At 42.2% G+C, this 22,564-nt stretch overlaps 1 protein-coding gene across 1 annotated transcript in view; it reads left to right on the forward strand.

The window, feature by feature from the left end:
* The window catches only part of ECT2L (epithelial cell transforming 2 like), a 112,269-nt gene that overhangs the window by 15,364 nt on the left and 74,341 nt on the right, over positions 1-22,564 (forward strand). Inside the window, exons 2-3 of the mRNA XM_025383344.1 lie at positions 1,747-1,915; positions 3,081-3,193. Of these exons, the coding sequence (XP_025239129.1) occupies positions 1,850-1,915; positions 3,081-3,193 (179 nt within the window). The 5' untranslated portion in view covers positions 1,747-1,849. The remainder of the gene's footprint in view (positions 1-1,746; positions 1,916-3,080; positions 3,194-22,564) is intronic.

Here is a 22,564-nt window from a genome sequence, read left to right on the forward strand (position 1 = left end):
AAGGAATAAAGGCTAAACAAGGTCATGGGGCTTTAATCTGACAGGACTGATGTCCTTATAAGAAGAGACCAGGTGCAGCTCGCATCTGTAATCCCAGTGTTTAGGGAAGCTGAGGTGGGAAGAACCCTTGAGCCCAAAAGTTTAAAGTTACAGAAAGTTATGATTTTTATTTTTTATTTTTTATTTTTGAGATACAGTCTCGCTGTCACCCAGGGCTGGAGTGCAGTGGTGCAATCATGGCTCACAGCAACCGCTGCCTCCAGGTTCAAGTGATTCTCCTGCCTCAGCCTCCCAAGTAGCTGGGATTAGCTGGGATTACAGGTGTGTGCCACTATGCCTGGCTAATTTTTGTATTTTTAGTGGAGACGGGGTTTCATCATGTTGGCCAGGCTGGTCTCAAACTCCTGGCCTCAAGTGATCCACCCACCTCAGCCTCCCAAAGTGCTGGGATTACAGGCGTGAACCACCGCGCCCAGCTCACTGAGCTATGATTGCACCACTGCACTCCAGTCTGAGCAACAGAAGCAAGACACTGTCTCAAAAGAAGGAAAAGGAGAAGCAGAAGAAGGAGGAAGGAGGAGGAGGAGGAGGAGGAGGAGGAGGAGGAGGAGGAGGAGGAGAAGGAGAAGGAGAAGAAGAAGCAGCAGCACCAGAGATCTCTGTTTCTGCATGTACATGGAAGAAAGGCCACGTGAGGACACAGTGAGAAGACAGCTGCCTACAAGCCAGGAAGAGAAGCCTCCTCAAACCAACTCTACTGGCATCTTAATCTTGGAATTATAGCCCCTAGAACTATGAGAAAATAAATTTCTGTTGTGCAAGTCACCCAGTCTATGGCAGGTTGTTGTGGGAGCCCTGTTAGACTAAGACAGTACCCCGCTAAACTATGTCTGGATTCTTGAACCACAGAAGCTTTGAAATAAGTGTTTGTTGTTTTAAGCTGAAAATTTTGGGAGTAATTTGCTATGCAGCAATAAATAATACAATAGCCTATTTTGTTTTTCTTTATATTCTCTTTGACCTCTGTCCTGAAAAATGGGCAGGTGGAATATCATCTTCTAGTACTTCAAATTCTTACTTTTGGATAGATGCAGTGGCTCACGCCTGTAATCCCAGCACTTTGAGGGGCCGAGGCGGGCAGATAATTTGAGGTCCGTGAGTTCGAGACCAGCCTGGCCAACATGGTGAAACCTTGTCTCTATTAAAAATACAAAAATTAGCCAGGCATGGTGGTGCGCACCTGTAATCCCAGCTACTCCGGAGGCTGAGCCAGGAGAATGGATTGAACCCAGGAGGCGGAGGTTGTAGTTAGCCAAGATCGCTCCACTGCACTCCAGCCTGGACAACAGAGCGAGACTCTATCTAAAAAAAAAAAAAAATTAACAAAATAACAAATTCTTATTTTCCAAGTAAAGAAAAAGTCAACCTCCTTGACTGATGAATCATGTCAGTTTCTAAGTATCATTTCCTGAAACCTTTCCAGTGCTTCCCATTTTCCCAGCAAAGTAAAAAACAACTTTTGTTTAAATTCAGATTTGGGTGAAAGTAGGTAAAAATAGAATAATTGCAATGATTTGAAGTTCATGGGATTTTTGTGTATATTTGTATGGCTTATCATATACACAGATGAATTGTATATATACACATGTATACACATGAATTGTTATAATTCTGTCTATATGTTATATGTGAATTTCTACTATTATATAATTCCTATAAGGACACTAACATATTGGATATTTCTAGGTGATCTTAATTGCACACCTATTGAAATAAACCTGTAGTTTCCAGAAGTGGAAGAAAATTTGCTGAGACGTCAGCTGAGGATTCTTCCTGGAGAACTCCGGAAATGGAGAGCTTCCACACAAGATTTAGTGCCTGGACACCTTTTAGCAACAAGTCATTAAATAGACAGGTAAGTTACATACTTTAAAGTAGAACAAGTTTAATTCATAGGGTTAATTTTACTGTGATATATTGGGTCTCATGTTGCCATATTTTTAAAGAAAAACTCTCTAAAGAATTTAGCTTTTGATTCAGTTTAAACAAAAATAAACTTAGCTTTGTCCCAAAGACAGTCTCTTCTCACGCCTGTCCCCATCTCCTACCTTAAGGGAGGCTCCAGATGGCCTCCCTTTCCACTCAGTACCTCCAGGGACAAAATAGAGACCTCCAGGACACACAGTTGCTGGAGACAGGGGAGGATATGAGAAGGTGCTTTTGGTGGTGGAGGCTGGGAGTGTTCATGCATGTGTTCCTGTGTATTTCTGTAATCCTCTCTCCCCTCCTGTGCCAATTGGATGGTTCCATGTGGCCTGGGGATGCCTCTCCTATTTTAAGGTAATTCAGGAAGTCGTGATTTAATGGCTTATGGTGGCTCTGGCAATAGAGAAGGCGAACTGAGTGCTCAGAGCTCTCACGGGTGCTCTTGTGAGTTCAGCCTCATTCACCGGGAAAGGAGACTAGACCAGGCTGGGGCTAAAGCCTGACCTATGATAAGAACAGTGAGTTTGTTATCTCTATCTGAGCAAAGCTGGACCGAAACCCAGGTTTGGGGGATTCTGGTCCTTAATGTATATCTTCCCTAGAGACATGTCTCTGTTGGCTATTAAGTGATACTTACTTTCATCTTGGTGGGTGCTATGAAGATCCAGGGTTGTGAGTTAGTGAAGTTATACCTACCTCAAATGGTCCTGTTCTCACAATTAAATGAGTGTAGCCCGTATATGTTTTCAAGATGAAACGTATGGACTCTGTCACATTAGCTAGGTAGAAACAAGATCCAGGAATCATTACCTGTTTGTTTTCCAGAGGCCCTTCTTGGGCCCCTCTATAATTACATCCCTGCCAGTCCTTCCCATCAGCCCACCCAACAAGTCTGGGCCTGTCAGTATCCCTGGGTAAAAAGTTTAACCTGAAAGGAGAGGCCTTTCTCTCTATATGTGAAAGCGCTGTGTGAACTGTAATGCACTCTGCAAATATTAGCAGTGAGGTTGCTGGTAGATTGTCTAAAGATTGCTTAGCAATTAAAAACATTGAACTGTACAGCAAAATGCCACTTCCTCCCCTCCCCCTTATAGCTCTTTCAGGAAAGAGTGGCTCTTATAAGTCATTGGTTTGACCTCTGGACTAACAAGCAACGTCAAGAATTCTTATTCGCGATTTTTTTAAGATGCACTAAATCACAGTTAAGGTAAGTGTAGCCTAATGATGTAATTAACATTGATTCTTAAAGAAAACCATATATAAATGTTTATATAACCCTTAAGAGACGTTTTGTTCCTAGGGGAAAAAAAAACCAGGCAATTGATATTTTAAGGTTTATAAACAGACTCTTCCAGTGCCTGCTTTCTCCTTTTCTCCTTGAGGCTAAAGTGGAGCCGTGGGGGGATTTAACGCTTTCATACTATGGTGGGACTGTTTCATGTTGGCAAAAACACGATGGCTTCAGTCAGTGAATTTTTAACATTTTCTTAGCATATTACATTTTCCTTGGAACCATCAGACAGACAATATATTGCAAATGGATGTTTGGGACATAGGTAGGCAAAATCATTAAATGAATGGATGGATCTAAAAAATATATGACAAGTGACAGTGGTTGAAACATTTAGGAATCTGGGCAAGACTTATACAGCCCTAGTCAAGGATTGCCAAGAGGGTTCTCTTTCTTTTTCTTCCCTTTCCCTCATGTTATGTCTGTAATTTACTTTAAAACACTCAGCACAGACAGTGTGACATCTGTGAGCTGAAGTTATGCCCAGGGTCAGCTCATGTTCTGGTCAGGAATGAATACCCTAGGAGTCATTAGCCAGCTCCAGTTTGGAAGGTCAAAATACCTGAGTTATCAGATACTTTACTAATTAGCATAGCAAATATCAGGCATTATTCTCAAAACAACCTGTGGCTTGTTAACTAGCCAGACGAATGTTAGAAATGGATTCTCTTTTGTGAAGTTAAAGGTATTCAAGATATGTGTGGACTGACCGAAATATTCTAGAGAGCCCTCCAGCTTGCCTGGGTGTGGCTGAAGAATCCAGCCAGGCTGGTAGCAGGTGTGTGGCAGGATGCTTTTCCAGCCTTCAATGCCAAATAAATGGCCTTATGTTAGTCTGGAGGATTTCTGGTAGCCCGAGGCCAACAATGAGGGTAAAAATAATAGAATACTGTTTCTGAAACACTGTCCTTTCGAATGAACCTTTTACCCAGAGGAGAGAGAGCTGGGACTTCATCAGGCCTACAGAGGAGACTGTGTGAAGTTGTTTGGGCTTATTTACTAATGTTTGTTTAGAAAAACTCTAAGTATGGCATCATTTGATGTTAGGTACTTTCACTAGAACTTGGTGGTGAGGCTGCAGGAGAGGGTAACCTTCGGATGTCTTAGATAGCCCGCAAAAGTATCTGAGAGTTGTGCATGACCAAATTGGCGTATTTTAGGTGGAGCACTTGCCTCTTGTTCTTTCTTACGTGTTTTCCTGCCAGTCTCTTTTGATCAGTCATTTTTTCTCTCCTCCTCATGTGTCGGCTACTCCTGCATCTGTGGGTGCAAAGCAGATTGTTAATGGACTCTCTCAGTGGAGTCACTGGAAGGAGACAGGCGTCTTTCTGGCTCTGTTGAACGAGGCTGCAAAGACAGGGCACGGATAAACAGGCCCTTCAGTCAATGTTGAAATATCAGGGGGAAGAGACATTTTATGATAGTCATTGGCTATGTTTCCTTTTACTCCAACTTTGCAGCTTTCAAGATAAGAAAATAACAGACCAGACGTCACATTTATAACCACTTTGTGCGTCGTGCTCTAGGCTCAGGTATCATAAACCAGGCAATTTTAGTCGTGACCACTGGAGGTCATTAGAGATCTTGTGGTATATTTTGAAGCAGCTTAATTTAGGCCTGGCATTTTGTCACTGGAAATTGCATCCTTTGTCTGGTAACTGAATTCTTTTTTCTGAGACAAAAATATAAAACTAACCTGTTCAGTGAAAGCGGTTTTTTTTTCTTTTTTTGGGTTTTTTTGGATAGCAGTAGCATTTCTTCAGAGAGCAGACTGTATTTCACAGTTCCATGAAATTCCATGATCATAACCACATGTTTAGACCATTTCATCACCCCACAAAGAACCCCCCTACCCATTAACAGTAACTTCTCATCTCCATCCCTCTAGATCTGGGCAAACAAGAATCTACTTTCTGTCTCTATAAATTTGCCTATTCTGGACTTTTCGTATAAATGGAATTAGACAGTATGTGGTCTTTTGTGACTGGCTTCTTTCACATATTATAGTGTTCTCAAGGTTCATCCATTTTGTAGTACGTATCAGTACTTCTTTCCTTTTTATTGCCAAATATTATCCCATTGTATGCATATGCCATATTTTATTTATCCACTCATCAGTTGATGGACATATGGACTGTTTCCCATCTTTATTTACAATAATTATTATAAATAATGCTGCTGTTGGCCGGGCGCGGTGGCTCAAGCCTGTAATCCCAGCACTTTGGGAGGCCGAGGCGGGTGGATCACGAGGTCAGGAGATCGAGACTATCCTGGCTAACATGGTGAAACCCTGTCTCTACTAAAAATACAAAAAAAAACTAGCCGGGCGTGGTGGCGGGCGCCTGTAGTCTCAGCTACTTGGGAGGCTGAGGCGGGAGAATGGCGTGAACCCGGGAGGCGGAGCTTGCAGTGAGGAGATCACGCCACTGCACTCCAGCCTGGGAGACACAGCGAGACTCCGTCTCAAAAAAATAAATAAATAAAAAATAAATAAATAAATAAATAATGCTGCTATGAACATCTGTGTCCAAGTTTTTGCATAGGGATGTTTTTATTTCTCTTAGCTATACATATAGGAATGGAATTGCTAGGTCCAATGGTAGTACAATCACTTTTTAATTATTAAGCATTTCTTTTGAATCATTTATTCCTGCAGTCTTGCCTACCCAATAACGGTAAATAAGCTTGTTAATAAATGAAATACATTAGCATAATTTGAATGCTTGAAATCTTTATATGTAAGCTAGGCTATATTTGTGCAATACCTTTCTTTCAAGGTAGAGAGACCATTGTTTTAGATGTTTTGTTTTATAATTTCCAAATAATTTTTGTTTTAATTCAGTTATAAACAGGGTATTGCAATATTGGTGGGAACTGTTATCACAACTGTCTTTAAAAAAATTCTTCATCTCTATGAGATATATTCAAATATCTTAGAGTTTTCTTTCCTGTCCTAATAAATATTCCCTATTGTTAAGTTTTAAGATGATTTCCTAAGTAGAATTTTATTATATTTAATACATTTATTTAAAGGTTCAGCTTCTTAAACCATCCTTCTGGCAAATTCTCCTTGCCACAACTAAAATGTCCCTTCTCCTGGGAAGCCTTCTCTGCTTGTCTTTCATGCCCAGCAACTTTATATCTCAATTGTGGCTTTTCCTCAGTACGGTATGGCCCCGTGTCATCCACATGACTAATGGTTTCCAGTGATGTCTTTCCCCTACCACTTGACTAGGTTGACCTTTCCTGTGACTCCTTAAAGGAAACTGGGTTGCTTGTGTCTGTTACACTTGGAGAAACCTATGAGGAGTCTGAATCAGTCTCCTTGCCACACTGGTTTAACCGGTTTTGAATTGCCTCTGCTTAGTGCCTGGTAATTCCTTAAACAAAAGCCTTTGGTTCCAGAGCCGGAGCTGCTCAAACTTGCAGCTTTCCTCGGTGGGTGGGGCAGTATCCATGCAACTGCATTCCCTAGAGGGGGAATGCATTGATCCAGGTGTGTATGTGTGTGTTTGTGTGTGTGTGTGTGAGATAACAAACAGCCCATGAAGGATTCGCTCTCGTCACTTTTCTCCATCAGAGCAGACTTGAAATGGGGTTGGAGGGCAGAAAAATGTATCTACCAAGGTGTATTAAGAGAGAACAGCCCCGACTCCCACTTCCATTCTTCCTATGCAGCCTGCGAGGGCTCACTTGAGGACGTCTGTCTCAGCTGTGATCTGTGAGGCAATCTGGTACGCAGTTTTTCAGAGACAACATACTCCTAGGTTAATTTTAAATATAGAACAGCCACATCACTCTCAGTTACTGAATGTCCATTTAAAGGGAGAATATTTCTGTGTGGAGATGGTGAAGATGTTAAAGAAAAAAAACATGGAATGAAATTTGATGAAGACAGTAAAGCAGACATTATTGAGAACCATGGAGATAGTAGATAGCTATAGGGACTGCTGCATGGCGTCGGGAGAGAGATTGGGCTCAACTTCAGATGCAGCATGGACAAGTGGGAACGGATAGCCAAGGAGCAGGCTGGGGCTCAGTGGATGGAAAATTACTCAAGGAAACATCAGGGGTAAGCAGGGATCTGAATACACTGACCCAACAGGACTCTTGCTGAAGACAGGCCAGGGTGCTCAGACAACACCTGGGGGAGGGTGGAGGATGAGGAACCTGATAAGATATCCAGGGTGGGGGTTCTTCCTAAACTGACTTAACAGGGCTCTTTACTAAAACAGAATTTTATAAGGAAGTGCACAGGTGGGTCAAAGGGAAGTTTCAGAAGCTTGACTAAAGTTTGGTCAAGCAGAGAATCTTTGTCAGAGAGGACAGGGGAGTACTCAAAGTGTAAGTGTACACTTGTATCTAAAACGACTGTTTTCTAAATATCCAAGGCAAGTCTGGAAATTCAAGTCATCTTGACTTCCTTCCCCTTCGCCCAGTATTCTGCATATGTTCCTGCCCTCCTACACACGTGGGCTGGTTAAGGACAACCGCATCATGAAATATTAGCATTTGCAATTGGGATGGTTTTTAGAGGTGAATGATGCTTAAAAAAAAAAAAAGAAGGCCGGGCGCGGTGGCTCAAGCCTGTAATCCCAGCACTTTGGGAGGCCGAGACGGGCGGATCACGAGGTCAGGAGATGGAGACCATCCTGGCTAACACGGTGAAACCCCGTCTCTACTAAAAACTACAAAAAACTAGCCGGGCGAGGTGGTGGGCGCCTGTGGTCCCAGCTACTCGGGAGGCTGAGGCAGGAGAATGGCGTGAACCCGGGAGGCGGAGCTTGCAGTGAGCTGAGATCCGGCCACTGCACTCCAGCCCGGGCGACAGAGCGAGACTCCGTCTCAAAAAAAAAAAAAAAAAAGAAAAGAAAAGAAAAAGAAAATCATTGAGTTTTAAAAGGAAAAAGCAAAAAGCAAAGCTCTTTGATTGGATGGATGGAGGGAAGGTTATTGGCCTATATTAGACAACATCTACTGGCTTGAAGTTCTCACTCCCATTTTGTGAGTGTGTGGAGCTGCTCTCTCTCCCTTTCTCATGTTGAGCTTCTCTGTCTACCGCTTGACACCACCTGACACTATGTGACATGCAGGACTTGTTTCGTTGCTGTCTGCCTACCCCACTAGAATGAGGGCTCCATGACAGCAAAGACTTTGGTGATTCTTTTCATCTCTAGCACTTAGAGCCATACCAGTCATATAGCAGCCACTCAATAAATGCTTGTTGAATGAATTCAGATATCTAAAGCACTCCTAATTCCAAAAATGACAAAAAGCTAATCAGAAAAAAATTTTCATTTGGTAGCTCTCTAGGAGGAAGGAGTTTTTCAAAATATTCCAAGTTTTAATTAAAAAAAAATTAGCTGGGCGTGGTGGCGGGCACCTCTAATCCCAGCTACTCGGGAGGCTGAGGCAGGAGAGTTGCTTGAATCTGGGAGGTGGAGGTTGCAGTGACCTGAGATCTCACCATTGCACTCCAGCCTGGGCTACAGAGCAAGACTTCATGAAAACAAAAAAAATCCAAGCATTAGAATATAGGACATTACTAATACTTTGCATCATTCAAGTTTTCATTATTTAAGTCAAGGTGGCTGGAGAAATCTTTCCCCTTGTCTTTCTTCAATTCCTGCTTACAGGGTTAGACACTGTTGATTACTGGCCCAGCCAAGTCATTCCACATTCCTCTCCTTCTTCCTGACAGAAACTCTGATTTTCCCCCCCAGGCATTCTATGCTTCAGGAGTGGCTGGTAAGTAACCCCACCCTACCAAGGGTGGGTCAGGGTTGGACTAAATTTATCATGATCACTGCCTCCCCTGGTTGGTGTCTGCTTTAGGAAAGGGCATGTAGATATTAATTCTGCCCAAGGAGCCGGGCGCGGTGGCTCAAGCCTGTAATCCCAGCACTTTGGGAGGCCGAGGCGGGCGGATCACGAGGTCAGGAGATCGAGACCATCCTGGCTAACATGGTGAAACCCCGTCTCTACTAAAAATACAAAAAACTAGCCGGGCGTGGTGGCGGGCGCCTGTAGTCCCAGCTACTCGGAGGCTGAGGCAGGAGAATGGCCTGAACCTGGGAGGCGGAGCTTGCAGTGAGCCGAGATCGCGCCACTGCACTCCAGCCTGGGTGACACAGCGCGAGACTCCGTCTCAAAAAAAAAAAAAATTCTGCCCAAGGAGACGTAAGGGTGGACAGTCTTCTTGCTGAAAGAAACTTAAACAAGATTTGAGGATGAACATCTTCTCTTCCGTCCTGCTAGCTGTGGTCACTGTTGTGTGAAGACCAATGCTCACCGCAGTTAGTTATTTGAGAACTAGTTTTGGGACAAGCCTAAGGACCAAAGAAAATGGTTGAAGATGGCAAAGTGAAAATATAAGAAATCCTTGATGACATCATTGATTCCTTGAATTTGCTAAATCTGAAGCTGCCATTGTTTACAGTGAAAGGAAGAAAAATAGGTTGAGAATGGTCCATAACAGTTCATTTATCTAGTAGTCACTTCTCTGGTCATCTCAACTCTCTAAATTTTATCTGAGAACCATGAAGGGAAAAACAAAAACCTTTTAGCAGTGAAATAGATTCCTTTTACACACAGGAGAAAGGCCTTCAGACTCTCATGCATAGTCTAAGTATTTAATTAATTTGGGACTTCAATAAAGTGATTCAGAAATGAGTTATACATACTTCTAAGACCACGATACATACGTTCAGTGCTTTGAATTTGACGTCGACATTAGCATTAGGATCTGCTATGATGCTTCCTTCTACCAATGGGAAGTTCATAGCTGTTGAGAAGGGATGGTCCCTCAGAATCACTTGGAGTTTGTAAAACAGATAATGAGCCTCACCCCTAGAGATTCTGGCTCAACACAATGGAATGGGGTGGAGGAAGCTGTTTTTACAAAGTTCCTCAGGTGATCTGGTGTAGCCAAGGGTCAGACACAGGGGTGGGTGACCTGAAAGCCCCAAGTCTTCTTCCATCTCTTGATTCTACTCCTCCTTGGAGTCAGGAACACAGATCACATGAACTGTCTCGACCCTTCTAGTCTCAGTGCAATGAAACAAAATGATTTGTTCCAGTTCTGTGGGTGCCTTTTTCATTTTGCACTTGTGGCTTTAAAGCTCTAAAGCTACTTACTGGCTTTAGAGTGTGTTTCACTGTAGGCAGCCCAAAACTTGATGTGAATAATGAAGGACATATTTTATTCTCACATCATTGAAAACTCCAGATATGAGTCTTCCTGCAGCTGAAGCTTCTTGCAGTGCTTCCATAGTGAAGCCAATGGCTTGTTTCTTCCTGTGCCTGTTCTGCCTCTGTAGCCATGGCTTTCTCCTTCCATTCCCTCAGATGTGTCCAGAAGAAAAAAACCATTTGTTTGGGCTTTACTCTGATCAGACTCGTTTAGGCCCATGCCCATTTCTGGCCACTTGCTGTGGCCAGGGGATTGGCCTATACCTTGATCATATGCTTTTCAGAGCTGTGGTGTCAGCTTCTTTAGAATTATGTGCACTGCCGAATAGAAATTGGGGTTATTTCACCAACAGAAGGGTAAGTAAATGAAGCATGACAAAAGCTAGTTTCTTCATTTAGCATTGAACAAATATTGACTGAGTACCTACCATGGACCAAGCACAGTTCTGAGTGCATGGGACTCAACAGTGAGCAGAGTGGAAAAGGGCCTGCCCACTGCAGTTTATATTCTAGTAGAATAAAACTAAGATAGAAAAAGGGTGAACCCTGGAAGCAGCCAGATATCAAAGCTTCTAGCCCTTTGACGGGGAGGCCGAAAAGGCTCCACTGCTGGTTTTGAAGATGGAGGAAAAGGCCATGAGACAAGGAAGGCAGGCAGCTGCCAGGAGCAGGAAAAGGCACTGGGACTGACTGTAGCTCAGAGAAAGTGACTTGAGACGTCTGACCTCCAGAACCCTACGATCAGTCTGTTGCTTTAAGCCACTACATTTGTGGTAGCTTTGTTTACAAATTTGTTAGAGCAGCAACAGGAAACTATTATAAGCAGTGATTTTCTTTTTCTATTTTTCGACGTTTATTCTTTTTTCAATTCTTATTTTAATTTATACACATTTATTTAGCCCCAGCCATGCTGCAAGCACTCTGCCAGTTGCCAGGGACAGAGCAGTGAACAAGACAGTAGTGGAGACAGACATCACATGGTGAAGGAGGCCGGATGCAATGGCTCACACCTGTTATCTTAGCACTTAGGGACGGAGACCAGTGGATCACTTGAGCTTAGGAGTTCAAGACCAGCCTGGACAACATGGTGAAAACCTGTCTCTACTAAAAAATACAAAAATCAGCTGGGTGCTGTGGTGTGTGCTTGTAGTCCCAGCTACTTAGAAGGCTGATGCAGGGGAATTGCTTGAGCCTGGGAGGTGGAGGTTGCAGTGAACTGAGAATATACCATTACACTCCAGCCTGGGCAACAGAGTCAGAGACCCTGTCTTTAAAATAAATAAATAAATAAATGGTGGAGTCTGAAAAAGGACTGGGTCAGCAAGAATAAAAACATAAAACAGCGCTTAGATTACATGGTAATGCACATCAAGTGTAAAGGACACAGGTTTCAGCAAAGGTTGTGAGATGGCATTAAGCAGGAGTGCTCAATGAGTGTCAGTCAGCCTCCTAAAGGGACGTGTTTGGGCAGCAGGAATGGTTGTTGAGGAGATGGGGAGATCCTGGCTGTACCCCAGACATGTCACACTAAAACTCCACTGTCATCACCTGATCTGGTTGCCTGTGTTGTTGCCAAAATAGTTTTCACCAGCCACAGGACTCTAACCCACTCTACTGGTTTCAGTATTTCTGGCTCCACCCCCCAGAACCAGATCACCTCATTGGCCCTAAATTATTATGAACACATAGGAAGTCAAACTGCAATTACGTAACAACCATATATCTGTGTGCATGCATTATGCGACATTTCCCATGATCCAAGACCAGCCTGGCCAGCCTGACATAACAAAGAAGTAGCTATGACTGTGAGAAGTGACAAAGGAAAAGTAATGGGACCTCACCTAGGCCAGAGGGTCAGGGAAAGCTGCCCTGAGGACGGGATATTTACACTGGAGTCTGAAGGACTAGTAGGAGTCAGTCAAGCAAAGACTTAGAGAGTGACTGTTCTATCTAGAGGGGACAGGATGTGTGAGAGCCTTGGTTCTTCTTTGCCTGCTCAACACCAATACCAGGCTTTTGTAGAAGCATTAGAAAATACAGATAGTGCCGGGCACAGTGGCTCACGCCTGTAACCCCAACACTTTGGGAGGCTGAGGCAGGTGGATCACTTGAGGTCAGGAGTTCGAGACCAGGCTGGCCAACATGGTGAAACCCTGTTTCTACTAAAAATACAAAAATATTAGCCAGGTGTGGTGGGGGACACTTGTCATCCTAGCTGCTAGGGAGGCTGAGGCAGGAGAATCGCTTGAACCCATAAGGCAGAGGTCACAGTGAGCTGAGATCATGCCACTGCACTCCAGCCTGGGCGACAGAGCAGGACTCCATCTAAACAAAAAAAAGAAAAAAGAAAAAAAGAAAAGAAAAGAAAATATAGATAAGTAAAAAGAGGGAAATAGCCATCACCAATAATCCAATGATCTACCACCATATACAGCCTTCTTTTTATACTCCTGTGCATTCGTATGACTATATATGGATCCGATTAGACCAATTGTCCAGAATTTTTTTTTTTCAAAGAAACTTCAATCACTCTCCTTATTGCTTTAGCCATATCCAGTTTTGCTCTCCCGTCCTCTGAAGACTTCAGCACATGGTTCTTCATTTCATTTATATCCCAAACTCAGTCATTAGTCTGTGTGACACTGGCATTCATGAGGAAAACCCACTTCACACTCTGGACACCCAGTTGGTCTTATCACCCAAAATGAATTTTTCTCCCCCTGCCTTAATCAACGACTCCCACAATAAATGCATTACAGTTAATCCAAAGTCACTGATGGAAGCATTCCCTCTTCTCCCAGTTTGCCTGTTCAGCTATCCCCATCTTGATCACTGTTCTACTCACTGACCTTCCAGTCCATGGGTTCCTCTGCTCTCTGTCAATCAGCCCTTTCCTTGGTACTTAACTTGCCTGATCACCCCATTTAGGGGCCATGGCCTGCCATGTTAGTAATTCACATTCCAATTCTCTCAGCTCCCTTACTCAAGATTTTTATCACATTCATCTTCCAAAATCCTAGTCTGAATACCTGAACTTTTAAATTTCTCCCCTACATACATACCAGCCACTAAGAATTACTAGAGAAAACCAACAGCAAGGTAGATTGTTTGCTAGAAATTATTTTTTCTTTATTTTGGGAAAATTCAAGTTTAATTAAAACTATAATGATATAGGCCAGGCACGATGGCTCATACCTGAAATCCCAGCGCTTTGGGAGGCCGAGGCAGGAGGATCACTTGAGGTCAAGAGTTTAAGACCAGCCTGGCCAACATGGTGAAACCCTGACTCTACTAAAAATACAAAACACAGCTGGGTGTGGTGGCAGTTGTCTGTAATTTGCGAGGCTGAGGCAGGAGAACCTCTTGAACCTGGGAGGCAGAGGTTGCAGTGAGCTGAGATCACATTATTGCACTCCAGCTCAGGCAACAGACACTCCATCTCAAAAAAAAGAAAACCAAACTATACTGATCGAGTTTGGGTATTAGTTCCCACCCAAATCTCATAATGAATTGTAATCCCCAATACTGAAGGTGAGATCTGGAGGGAGGTGTTTGGGTCATGGGGGCAGATCCCTCATGGTTTGGTGCTGTCTTCATGATAGTGAGCGTCTGAGAGATCTGGTCATTTAAAAGTGTATGGCACCCTCCCCCAACTCCCCCACTGTCTGATTCTCTTGCTCCTGCTTTCTTCATGTGACGTGCCTGCTTTCCCTTCACCTTCCACCATGATTGGAAGCTTCCTGAGGCCTCCTAAGAAACCAAGCAGATGCCAGCACCATGCTTCCTGTAAAGCCTGCAGAACCATGAGCCAATTAAAACTCTCCTCTTTATAAACTACCCAGTCCCAGCCAAGTGCAGTGGCTCACACCTGTAATCCCAGCACTTTGGGAGGCCGAGGTGGGCGGATCACGAGGTCAGGAGTTCAAGACCAGCCTGGCCACCATGGTTAAACCCCGTCTCTACTAAAGAAACAAAAAATCAGCCAGGTGTGGTGGCGCATGCCTGAAATCCCAGCTACTGTGGAGGCTGAGGCAGGAGAATCCTTGAATCTGGGAGGCGGAGGTTGTAGGGAGCTGAGATCATACCATTGTACTCTAGCCTGGGCAACAGGGTGAGACTCTGTCTCAAACCAAACAGAAAAAAAAAAAAAAATACCCAGTCTGGGGTATTTCTTTATAGCAACACAAGAAGGGCCTAACACATATACAAACAATATAAGGGACCCCAGTATAGTAAGCACCCATTTTTAATAATTATCAGCTCATGGTTCATATTATTTCATCTATTTTCTTGAAGTTGTAACCACCCTATATACCCTGGGTTATTATTATTTGTTTTGTTGTTTTTTAGATGGAGTCTCACTCTGTCCCCCAGGCTGAAGTGCAGCAGCACAATCTCAGCTCACCGCAACCTCCTCCTCCCAGGTTCAAGAGGTCCTCCTGCCTCTGAACCTCCTAAGTATTTGGGATTACAGGCGCGTGCCACCACACCCAGCTAATTTTTATATTTTTAGTAGAGACGGGGTTTCACCATGTTGGCCAGACTGGTTTCAAACTCCTGACCAGTGATCCACCTTCATCGGCCTCCCAAAGTGCTAGGATTACAGGCATAAGCCACCACGCCCAGCCCCCTGGTTTATTTTAAAGCAAACTGTAGACATCATGTCATTTCATACTTTAATATTCCAGTACATAACTTTTTTATAAAGGACTATTTTTAAAAATCTAATCACAATTGCATTATCGGCCTGAAAAAATAATTTCTTAGTATAATCAAATGTCTAGTCAGTAATCAATTTTCCTCAATGATCTCATAACTTACTTTAAAAATAATTGCTTTAACTCAGGACCCAGTAAGGTTCAGAAATTGCAACTGATTAATATGACTTCTAGATTTCTTTTAATGTATAGGTTTTCTCCCCTCACTCTTTTTCTTTTCTTCCTTGTCCTGTAGGGTTTCCCACAGTCTATATTTTGCTGATTGTAACCTTCTGCCTCCCCTTTTCCTGAAAACTGGTAGTTTGAGGCCTGATGAAAGTCACATTTGATTTTTTGATAAGAATACTTTAAAGGTGGTGTTTTGTTCTTCCTTCAGAAGCTGGCGAGTTCCAGTGGTTTTTCTGTGTGCTGTTAGATGCCATTGACAATCTTGGCATGGGTCCACTGTTTCATTAGGGGTTGCAAAATGTCGACATACTACCTCGTCACTCCTTTTCTGTTTACTAGTTAGCATACTTCTATAAAGAGAAACTTTCCCTCTTTAATGAGGTGCTTTCCCCTGAGGTAGAGTTCATACAGGAAAGACACATGTTGATTTAATTTACCAATTTTCTAACCAATAGCTTGGTTTTATGTCATCCTCCAAAATTGATCACTGAGTTCTTCGTAGTATTATAAACTCATGAACTTAAGTATCTTATGTTTTAATCCATTTCAGTTATTTTCTTATTGGTATTGAAATTGTGTTGTTCCTGGCCAGGGGAGCCTCCTCAAGATAACTCTTGAGTTCTTTTGACATGTTAATTTCTCTTCTTCTTTGTTTGTTTTGAGACAGGGTCTCACTCTGTCACTCAGGCTAGGGTGCTGGCTAAGTTTAAAAAAATTTTTTTTTTGTAGAGATGGGAGTCTCACTATGTTGCCCAGGCTGGTCTTGAACTCCTGCCCTCAAATTATCCTCCCACCTTGGCCTACCAAAGTGCTAGGATTACAGGGCATGAGCCACCACACCTGTTTGTTTCTAATAGTTTCTTTTCTTTCTGGTGTGATAAAATCTTCTGGGCTCGTCTTGTCCTTTTTCTGCCTCAGACTTGGGATCACCATTTCTCCAAGGAGCCCTGTTTCCTTTTGGTGGGGAATAATATTTGGTATTAGGTATTGCCCTAATAGGGCACTCTTGTAAGTATCTTATAAGGTTGTTCAAGTTTCTAGGAATTTTTAGTACACAGAACTAGAAAATAACTTTAAAAAAAAGTTACAATGCATCAAGAGTTCAGATCCATACTCTCAATTCAAATTCAAGTCAACAGGATTTGTATTGAACCTTTCTGTATTGCATCCATATCTCCTTTCTTTCACATAGGAAATCTTGGTTCCCAATGACATTAACGTATTTTGTTTGTTCCATAATACATGCACAACATTCCCAAAACAACAAAACCATCAGTACCACTCCCTATGTCATTACTGAAATCAGTTAAAAATAATTTTTGCAGTTCTTATTGTCCTTAAGGTATGCCACATTTAGGGACATAGAGTCAAATTTCTGTGTTTTAAAATGGAATAATCCCAATCCGTATGGTTATTCAACTAACTCAATACACAATTAGGTTGGTTTCATTTTGCTTTTGAATTTTAGGGATTGCTTTTATCAAATCCAATTTTGTTTGATAATTTAATATTAAAAGACATGTGGTTACAGAAGTCACATCTAGAAAACAAGGTGTATTCAGAAAAGTCTAGCTTCTACCACTGTGTTCTGTTCCTTCCTTCCAAATCACTCTATGACAGGGGTGGACAAGCTTTTTCTAAAGGGCCAGATCGCAACCATCTTAGGCCTTGTGGGCCCTGTGATCCCCGCTCCAACTACTTAGCTTTACCAATGCAGTACGAAGCCCACCATAGGCAGTATGTAAGTAAATGGGTATGGTTGTGTTCCAGTAACATTTTGCAAAAAGGGATGTCAAAAACAAATGGATACAGTCCACGGGCCATACATCTGCTCTAGAGTCATCTGCAGGGACTGTCCCCAGATCCCCAGTTTCAACTCACTACTCACCCCATCCTAAACTGGTTTCTGCCCTTTTAAGTCCATATGGCTGAATCCAGAGGACTCTTGGATTTTTTTCAGTTATCTTGCTTGTCCTCTCTGCAGTTTTCAGTACAATCAAGTACTCACTCCTCGAAATGACAATCTTCCTGTGGATGCCATGATAGAAGATTCACCTGGCTTCCTCCTACCTCTTGGTCCTGTCCTTTCCATGTTGTTTAATGACAAATCCTCTATGTGTTGTTAAATGCGGGCATTCCTCCAGCCTGTGGGAACTCTGCTTCTCTTTTTACTCTGTGCTGTCTGTGTAGAGCACTTAATCCATACCCAGGCTTTTATTTAATATTTCTATAACAGTGATCAGGCAATTTTTATCTTTGGCCCAGACATTGCCTTTGAGTTCCTAATTATATATCCAACTGCTTACTTGATATTTAATTTTGAATGTCTTGAAAACGCCCCAAAACAACACGTCCAAGTGTGTACAATCGTCATAGGCAAAATGTGACTATATTCTCTATCTTAATAATGGTACCACCAGCCATCCAGTTCTAAAAGTTAGAAACCCAAGAGTCATCTAATCATCACTTATCAATTTACCCCCAATATCTCTCATGTGTTCAATTTTCTACATCTCTATCAATACCACCTTAGGCCAACCCACCATTATATCTGGCCTGGGCTATGGCTATGGCTGTGGTCTTCTGATTGGTCTCCCCATCATTCTGGACTCTCCCACCCCTCCCTGTGCAGTCAGTGTTGGCTTCTCAAATGGCACTGAGACCATGTCATCATGCCCCTGTTTAACAGTTTTAGTTTAAAAAATTGTAAACTTTAACATGGCATCTAAGGCCCTGCAGGGATATGGCTCTGACCCCCCCTTCAGCTTCCCCTCTTCCCTCTTCCTCCATAGTTCCTGGTGCTTCAGCCCAACTCACCTTCTTCCAGCTCTTCAGGGATGCCATGCTGTCTTTGCCCTTGACATTGCCGTCTACCTAGGAGGCTCTTCTACCTCCACTGCCCTCTTCTCCAAGTTGCCTTTAACCCACTTAGCTCCTGCAGGGAAGCCTTTCCACACATGTACTTTTTCTTCAGAAGATTAACTACAGTTGTAATTTCACTGTATTAGATTTTTTTAAAAATTGGTGCTGTCTTCCTAACCATACTGTAGGCTCCATGAAGGCAGGAATTGTGTCATTTTGTTTGTTTGTTTTTTGTCTCATTAAAACCCCAGAATATAAGAAGGGATTCAAAATAATGTTGATTTAATAAGCGAATCAGTGAGCTGTACAACCACAGTAAACATGCACATACCAATTTAATGAAACAATTTTAGATCATGTATTCCTTTGAGAAGAGGTATTCAAACTGCACCCAAAAACTATAAATCTCCCCCCCAGAAAACACACATAGGTGCATAGATACAAAATTTGCCAGACATTTCAGGAACTTTGTATGCTGCATGAAACTCTCATATGGATAATAGTGCATGAAACTAAGTGAAATGTCTTCATTTTTTTTTTTATCATTTTTAATGACTTTATAGTATTCAATGGTCCAGATTTTGCTTAAGATTCTCTAGTTTTCCCTCCTTTGGTTTCAAGTTTATTATCCAACTTATTCAGTTTTCTCTTCATTTCAAAAACTATGTATTTTTTACTTCAAATGTCTGTTGTTTCTTTTCCAAATGAACATTTCAAACATTCACTCCTACTATTACCTTGACTTCTCTTTGAATATTTTCAGCATGTTTATGTTAAAATCTCTTGGATAATTTCATTACCTTTAGTTCTTGAGGTGACAGATCCCTTGTTTGTTTCATTTGCTGGCCTTCCCTCATGGTGTTTTAGTCTGAGGTTATTTTCCACGGGGAGGATAACTGCCCTGGGTTGTGGAGGCACATGGGGTGGTTCACATGTGTATCTTCCTCTCTGGGAACCCCTTGGGTTTCTTATTTTCTCACCAGCATTTATGTTTCTATGGTAGCTCAGGGTCTCTAATGTGCCAGGAGATTTAATATGGACTTAAGCCCATGCAAGGTACAGGCCTGTTCTGATTTCCCCCAGGTCTCCCTTTCCTGTAGCAGCCCAGGAGACAGTGTGCTTCCTTGCTTCTTCCCTACAAGGTGTGAACTCCTGTCAGTAGGAAAGCCTAGCACTACTCATCAAGACTGGGCCCAATTCTTCTGTGAATTTCTCAATTTCCGCTCCCACTTGGTGTCCTTGTGTTTTTTTTTTTTTTTTTTTTTTTTAATTTTATAACTTGCTGATTTCTTTTTTCATTACTTTTCCATTTGAAGAGATTATGCTTTATAATCCCAAGCTTTTAGCTGTTTGAAATTAGTTCATAGTATAATAGTCCATTTCACACTGCTATAAAGAACTGCCTGAGACTGGGTAATTTATAAAGATAAAAGAATTAATTGACTCAGAGTTCTGCATGGGTGGGGAGGCCTCAGGAAACTTACAATCATGGTGGAAGGGGAAGCAGGCACATCTTACGTGGTGGCAGGTGACAGAGACAGAGACAGAGACAGAGAGAGAGATTGAGAGAGGGAGAGAGAACGAGAGAGAGGAGGAGGAACTGTCAAACACCAGTAAAACATCGGATCTCATGAGAACTCACTATCACAAGAACAGCGTGGGGGAAACCACCTCCATGATCTACTCACCCACCACCAGGTCCCTCCCTTGACATATGGGGATTATGGAGATTAAAATTCGAGATGAGATTTGAGTGGGGACATAAAGCCAAAGCATATCACATAGATTCCTCTTTCAGCTCAGTCTACTGATTTCTAGGAAGATTAGATTTTATAGATATGCCATAACTTATCTCAGACATTTAGCTTGTTTTCCCCAGCTTTTGCTACTATAAACAACACTTAGAGGAACATCCTTTAGCTAAATCCTTAGACATATCTTTAATCACTGTTTTAGGAAAAAACCCTAGAAGAGGAATTGCTGGATCCAAAAGCATATTTGTATGGCCGTTGATATTTGTCACTTGTCAACTTGTCTTCCTTTTCATGCAACTCAGGAGTTGCACAAATGCCTATGGTTCCCCTTGCCCTTGTGTCATCTCCTTTTGGCCCCATTAAAATATGCACCAGAGGACCACCTGAGGTCGGGAGTTCGAGACCAGCCTGGCCAACATGGTGAAACCCCGTCTCTACTAAAAATACAAAAATTAGCCGGGCTTGGTGGCACGGACCTATAATTCTAGCTGCTCAGGAGGCTGGGACAGGAGAATCGCTTGAACCCAGGAGGTGGAGGTTGCAGTGAGCAGAGATCATGCCACAGTACTCCAGCCTGGGTGAGATGGCAAGATGCCATCTCAAAAATAAATAAATAAATAATTTAAAAAAGAAAACAAAACAAAACCATGCACCAGGGACTGAAACTGGGGTATGAACAGCATCCCAGACCCTGACCAAGCCATAAAACTGTTTGTAAAGAAGCCACCAGACAAGGCTTAGAGGTGCTGCCTAGGCAACCAGAAAACAGGGACCTCTGCCAAATCCACTCTCCCCTCCACAGGCCTCTCTCCAAGCTGTTCTCCTAGTCATTTTCATCACAATTTTGGCAGCTTCTTTCTACTTATCAGAAATTTAAGAGCAGAGAATTAAATTCAAGTCCCGCATTACTAAGCTTTGTTATTTTTGCAAAGTACACGTTGTACATTCAGTGGCACACTGCAAAGCATTATCATGAATTATTTAAATGAAACCATCCTTGTCACAATAAATGAGCAAAACACATTTTTTCACTTTCTTCTTACATGTTGTTATTTCTCTTCACGGATTTCTTACTTTGCAACATTAACTAAAATATGATGAGCCCCGCAATGTCATTACTACAAACTACCCTACCTTAGTTCTGCTGATCATGTATTTTTTTTTAATGTGACAGAAGCATTTTTCTTTCTTCTTAAGATTCAGTATACTCAAATGTGTCCTTGTAGCAGCATAGAATAGGAACAAATATGAAATATGTATAACCAAGGTTTACTTTTGGAAGTAATTCATATTCAATTCTCATTTGCTTTGCTGGGATGGAACAATAGATGCTGTGAGGTGGGAAGGTAGTAGACATGAAAATCTGAAGATACTGAGACCCTTCTTTGGAAAGGAGGCCAGAAACATTTCTGTTTTGCCTCATATTTTATTAATCTATTTTATAATTCCAAGTAAATGAGAATAAAACTTATCTCAAAGGCTAGCAAAATGATCCTAAAGTCTCAGGCAATGAGGACAGTAATTCATTAGAGATTAGCTGTTCTTGGCATTGCCACAGTCTTGTTCAGCTTGAATGTTAATCTCTAAGGAAATTACAGTTATTACCTGTGCTTTATTGTTGATACTGACAAGATCCTCAAGTGACACTTCTGTCTGTGGATACTACATGCTACCAGTACAGGCCCGACTCCATTCTTTGCCCCTGTTTACACACACACACACACACACACACACACACTCTCTCTCTCTCTCTCTCTCTCTTTCCTTACAACGGCATGCAAACAGGTTCATTTTATGCCACTCTGTTTCGTCTCAGGATGTGACAAGGCTACATGGACAGGGATTAAAAAAACAGCAGTGACTTAAGGCCAGGGGAGGAGGAACACAGAAAATAAATCAGCAATCATTAAAACTTGGAACTGAAGCAAACTTTAAAAAAAATATTTTGGCCACTTAAAAAAAACTTTTCATTTTGCAATAATTTTTAACTCACAGAAAAGTTGCAAGAATAGTACAGATAATGTCTTTATCCCTTTTACCTGGACTTCCTCATTTAGTTAACATTTTAATAGTTATGGCTGGGCACAGTGGCTCACACCTATAATCCCAGCACTTTGGGAGGCCAAGGCAGGCGGATCACTTGAGCTGAAGAGTTCGAGACCAGCCTGGGCAACATAATCAAACCACATCTCCACTAAAAATACAAAAAAATTAGCCAGGTGTGTGGTGCATGCCTGGAGCCCCAGCAATTTGGGAGGCTGAGGTGGGAGGACTGCTTGAGGCTGGGAAGCACAGGTTGCAGTGAGCTGAGATCGTGTCAATGCCCTCCAGCCTGGGTGACAGAGCCAGGCCCTGTCTCCAAAAAAAAAAAAAAAAAAAAAAAAAGTTAACAGTTTAATAGCTAACATTTTACCATTTTTGCCTTATTACTTAGAATCACTTGAGAGTAAATTACAAACATGATGCCCATTACCTTAAGGTTGTCAATGTGTTTCCTAAAACACAAGGTGTATACACTGCTGAAAAATCAAAGTACATCCAGCATTACCAGGAAATCAGCACTGACACAACACTACATCCACCCCGCAGACTCC

The sequence above is a fragment of the Theropithecus gelada genome, chromosome 4 (genome assembly GCF_003255815.1).
Source record: "Theropithecus gelada isolate Dixy chromosome 4, Tgel_1.0, whole genome shotgun sequence".
Taxonomy (NCBI): Eukaryota; Metazoa; Chordata; class Mammalia; order Primates; family Cercopithecidae; genus Theropithecus; species Theropithecus gelada.